Source organism: Thrips palmi, unplaced genomic scaffold (assembly GCF_012932325.1).
Source record: "Thrips palmi isolate BJ-2018 unplaced genomic scaffold, TpBJ-2018v1 HiC_scaffold_7, whole genome shotgun sequence".
NCBI classification, from domain to species: domain Eukaryota; kingdom Metazoa; phylum Arthropoda; class Insecta; order Thysanoptera; family Thripidae; genus Thrips; species Thrips palmi.
In genome coordinates, this window is record NW_023144634.1 from 7,752,466 (window position 1) to 7,757,424 (window position 4,959).

Genomic DNA, 4,959 nt, shown 5'->3' on the forward strand with positions numbered 1-4,959 from the left:
ACACATATATTACCTATATTACTGGTAATATACGTATACTCCCTCGTACAGGGCCAAGGGAAGTTGCCGACCCCTCGGGGCCGGTCACGTTCTGCGGGAGTGCGGCGCGGCCACCCTGGGCTGGCCCGGTACGCACCGTGTCCACGCCGGCGAGGAGCATGTCCATGGCCATGGAGACGGCCTTGTCGGGGTCATCAGTGTTGAGCAGCAGGTTTTCCAGCACGCTGCGGTTGCTCTTCTCCAGGTCTTCCTTCGAGATGGTCTTCAGGCGGGTCACCGCCTTCTCCACGTACTTGGACGAGAGCCTGAACACGAAACACGCGTCTGACACAGGCTTCAAAATGTGTCGAAATTTAGAATCTTTTGCTTAGCGTTCCTTGGAAGTGAGCTGTCCCTGCGACCGCTGAGACCGTCAATGCTCCACGTTGTGTCTCTCGCGAGCGGGGTAGCGACGAGGCCAGTCCCCCGCCAGCGGGAAGGTCTCTCTTTCCCGGGCGTCCCGTGAGAGACACGTCCTTACCCGGTGAACACGTTCATGCTGCCGATGAACTTCTTGTAGGCGGGCGTGGCCACCCACTTCCAGAGCGATGGCTTGATGTCCAGGTCGTAGATGCCGTCGAACACGCCCGAGATGGCGGTCATCATGACGGCGGCGTCCGAGGCGGGGTCCAGGGTCTTCTCCAGCAGGCCCAGCCGCGTGTCGAGGGCCACGTACGAGATGGCTGCGAGGAGAGTAATTAACATCGTCAGTGATAAAGCCGCGGCTTATCTGCAGGCCGAGCACCGTCGCTCTGTCTCTCTCGCACCCGTACAGCCCCCCCATGAGTGCGAGAGAGACAAAAGCAGTCCTCGGAAGTGGCCTGCTGGTCTGCTGCGACCTTGGCCGGCCGGCGGACACAGTCGGGCCGCAGTGGCGGCCTGGTGGCCTTCAGCGAGGCCATGTACAGTAACCGAAAGACAGTGCGGGCACCGAGACACTTACACTCCAGGGCCCACTTGCCCAGCTCGTGGGTGTAGTTGGCGGGCATTTTGCCGGCCGCCGTCCGAATCAGCCGCATCCTGCGGCAAAGACGGACAGGTCAGTCGCTCTGTCTCTCTCGCACCCCTGCAGAACGGCCGGCAGAGCGAGAGAGACAGAGCGACGGCAACACCGACCTGTCGATGAAGTCCTGGGCCACGTTGTCGATGGGCTCCACGTACTGCACGATGTTGCGGGGCTGCATCATGACCTGGTTGATGGCGGTGCGGAATTCCTGCCACTCCTTGCCGTGCCTGGAGGAACCAAACACGTGCAGAGGTCGCGACAGGGCCAATGCACAGTGGGCCAGAGGACCGGAGGAGGCAGTCAAAATTTTGGATGCTATGGGACTCGAACCGGACGTGTGACCTCACCACTGGATTGCTCTCCGAACGAGGAACCCAATGGTGGGGTCACACGTCGGTTCGAGTCCTGTTTAGCGACTCTGGAGCTCAAAACGCGTCTAGAGTTTCGGCCGCCTCCACCGGTCATCTGGCCCTCTGTGCGATGTCGGCACGGTACTTACGAAACGGACAAGCTGGGGACGTAGTTCTCCCTGACGTCGCGGAAGTAGTGCTCGATGCAGTGCGTGCCCTTGCGGCCGGGCCACGTGCCTTCGTTCCGGAACACCTGCATCGCACAACACGAGTAGCGAGTTGGCCACACTCACGCACTCTCTCACTCCCACACACTCACGCTCTGGACGGTGTCGGCGTCGTTGACGAAGAGCAGGTCGGGCCTGGGCATGCCGCTCAGCTTGCACACGGGGCCGTACTCGGCGTGCAGGGTCTCCACCAGCTCGTCGAAGCCGAGGCCGTGGAGGTTGCCGACGACCGGCATGAACCGCCACGCGTTGCCGATGACGGGCAGGGGCTTGGGCCCGGGGATGTCGGCGTACGACCTGGCGGTGTCCCAGCTGGTGACGGCCTCGGCGGCGGCGGCATCCTGGGCGACCGCCGCGGTGGAGCGCGCGCGCACGGGGACCTCACATCGGGCCAAAACATGAGGTTAAACAGAGCATCTCTCGCAGCAGTGGGTCCGCCGTTGTGCCGTTGTTTACCTGCTGCAGCCGCAGCACGCAGCGCGCGGCCTGCTGCACGCGCGACATGGTGCGGAGTCGCGCTGACGGACGGAACCTCTGTCGGGAAAATAGACTGTCAGTGCTTAAAAGGCTGCCGGGATCCACACAGGTGGCGCACTTCCACACTAGAAACAGCACGCAGAAGATAGGGCCTTAGTGTGAACGAGCACCCAACTTGGCGAGACTCTCGAGTGTTTTGAAAGTTCCCTGGCGACTGAGGCGATAAGATAGCGGAATTAGCAGTAATTCCGCCTCAATTTCATTTAATTTGGAAGGGAAGTCAAGAGGTGAGGTAACTCACTTACCAGTGAGAAGGGCATGTATAACAAACCAACCTCTACATAAATTAGACAGTGTTTTGTATTTTAAAAAAACAACAGCAAATGATTGTGGCGGCAGCAGACTGCGCTACCAGGTGGAGCCAGGTGCAGGTTGGCGGAACCGGCTTTCGCCAGACATGGCAGGCACTAGCCAGTACTTTCCTGGTGTGCCCCCCAACCTCTACCTCACTGCGGTCATCTACCTTGGATGGCCTTGAAATTGGCACTTGATTTTTCACGGGCCGGTCGCTTGCCGCTCAAACCTCGTTCGTCTTCACAGTGTCACGGTGATCTCGGCTCGACACACGCACGCACACACGCCGCACTCCTCCGGGTCCGCGGATCAGACTGCCGAGCAACGAGAGGCAGAGGCGACGGGAGACCCGGCTGTCAGACCGGCTGGGCCGATTGCCATTTGCGTCCCGCGCCGTCCCGCGTCGCCCCGCCGCCCCCTCCACGTCTCAACTCCATTCAACAAACCGCGCCATGGAAAAACACACGCAAAAAAATAATTCGAGGGCCACCTAAAAAATTAGCACGGGTGCTAAAACTTTTAGCTGTGTAGGCCCAACTAAAATTTTAATCGTAGTGCTAACATTTTAACTCTGTTGCTAATCGCGAACTCCCCAACTAAATCATATTGGCCTCCAGCTACATTATTTAGCACCTGTGCTAATTTTTTAGCTCTGCTGCTCCGAATCCCCACTAAATCGCTTAGCACTGATCTGAAAAATATTTTTTTGCGTGCATGGACCGACGCGCGAGCACGACCACAACAAACGCAGGCATCCGATCATCGAAATAGTTCGTTCCGCTTGCGCTGAGTCACTGTTGTGCCCGCTATCGCAGCTTCAACGATAACGCAGAACATCTTTCATGCGAACGGTGCCTCTAATTATAGTTAAGTTATTAAGTTGGCCTTAGCTCGAGAATGGCATTAATGGCAATGTCCGAAACTAAGTTTTAAGACGAGGATGGTGGATTGCTAGACGTAGCGCCAGAGCAAACAATTGGGGTAACAAAACAAAAGTGACCTTGGCGCAAAAAAAAGTACTCGCGGCGGCGCGGGGATTCGAACCCGCGTCCCGGCGACGCCCGGCTGGAGTCTATCGAGCTTGATGACGTGTGCAGCGCGGGGTCCCGAGGGGCCCACGTGGGGCCAAGGTCATTCTGGTGGGCACCGGGCGGGCGGGCGCCGGGCCGCGCCGGGCCACAAGCAGCCAAACACAGCCAGCTCGGCGGAGCTGCTCCCGACGGATAAGGTGTTCAACGTCGCGAGAGGCGAGAGGCTGGAAGAGAGGCGAGAGGAGAGAGGAGAGAGAGGGGAAGAGAGAGGCGAGAAGAGAAAGACTGAAAGAGAGGGGCTGGCACAAGAGAGAGACTGGAAGAAAGAGACGAGAGAAGAGGCGAGACGAAGCAGACAGGAAAAAGAGACGGGAAGAGAGAGGCGGGAAGAGAGAGGCGGGAAGAGAGAGGCGGGAAGAGAGAGGCGGGAAGAGAGAGGCGGCAGACGGTGGCCGCGTCCCCCGAAATCGGAGAAGCACAGGACCGCCGAGTCATGTGTGTTTGTTGGCCGCTGCAGACAGACCGATTCCGAGCGGGAGGTCCAGGGGAGGTCTCTCTCTCGCTCTCTCCCTCTTCCCGAATGGGTGCGAGAGAGACAGAGAGCGTCACCCCCCGCCCCCCGCCGGCTGTGTTGACTATCATCGGGACGCGGTGTGGCGGTTCGGTAACCGTTAGCCACCGCAGGGCTCACGCCGCGACCCGCGGACGGGGTCAGGTTTCGTATCACGCCACCGTAAAGCCTCACGCGGCACGCGTGGCCAGGGTAGCCCGAGTTAGCGCGGGTTAGCGCCGACACCACCGCAGGGCTATCCAGTAGTCGTCGTCTCTCGCTCTGTGCTGGTGCGAGAGAGACGGGCCGTGGGCGGCGGGGCGCACAGTGGGCTAGAAGACCGGTGGAGGCGGCCAATTCTAGACGCGTTTTGAGCTCCAGAGTCGCTAAACAGGACTCGAACCTAACGTGTGACCCCACCAATGGATTCCTCGTTCGGAGAGCAATCCATTGGTGGGGTCACACGTTCGGTTCGAGCCCCATTTAGCGACTCTGGAGATCAAAACGCGTCTAGAGTTTTGTCCACCCCCACCGGTCTTCTGGCCCACTGTGGGGCGGCAGGGACATGAGCGCCGCCATTGTCCGCCTGGAGTCCGATGGAGCAGCCCTACAATAAGGCCGGCAATGCATCGCGGGGACACAAAGGGCTGGCCATGGGCTGGCCATGGGCTGGCCCCGCGCCAAGGCCGGCCGGAGAGACTAGTCTGCGGTTCGCGTCCCGTCGGGGCCGAGCCAGAGAAACGGCGAGACCGCCTTGTAGTGCAGTGCCGTGTAGGGCGCTCTCCTTCGCACACATTGGCGAACCACGTGGAGCGACAGAGACAGGCTGAAAGGAACGCCTACAGCGCCAGGGTAGGCCACCAATCGCGCTTCGAGGCGCGGCGTGCCCGTGCGGCCGCAGGCGGCGGCGGCGAAGCAAGATAAA

The 4,959-nt window shown here is 60.0% G+C and overlaps 1 protein-coding gene across 1 annotated transcript; it reads right to left on the reverse strand.

The window, feature by feature from the left end:
- Window positions 1-136: 136 nt before the first annotated feature.
- LOC117652586 (probable cytochrome P450 49a1) lies at window positions 137-2,768 on the reverse strand (the record flags this gene model as incomplete). The annotated part of the gene is given in 8 exon segments (XM_034397616.1): window positions 137-305; window positions 521-722; window positions 983-1,059; window positions 1,156-1,272; window positions 1,545-1,648; window positions 1,715-2,002; window positions 2,079-2,156; window positions 2,623-2,768. Coding segments are annotated over 7 exon segments (1,005 nt in total), but the record flags the coding sequence as incomplete, so codon positions are not given.
- Window positions 2,769-4,959: the final 2,191 nt, after the last annotated feature.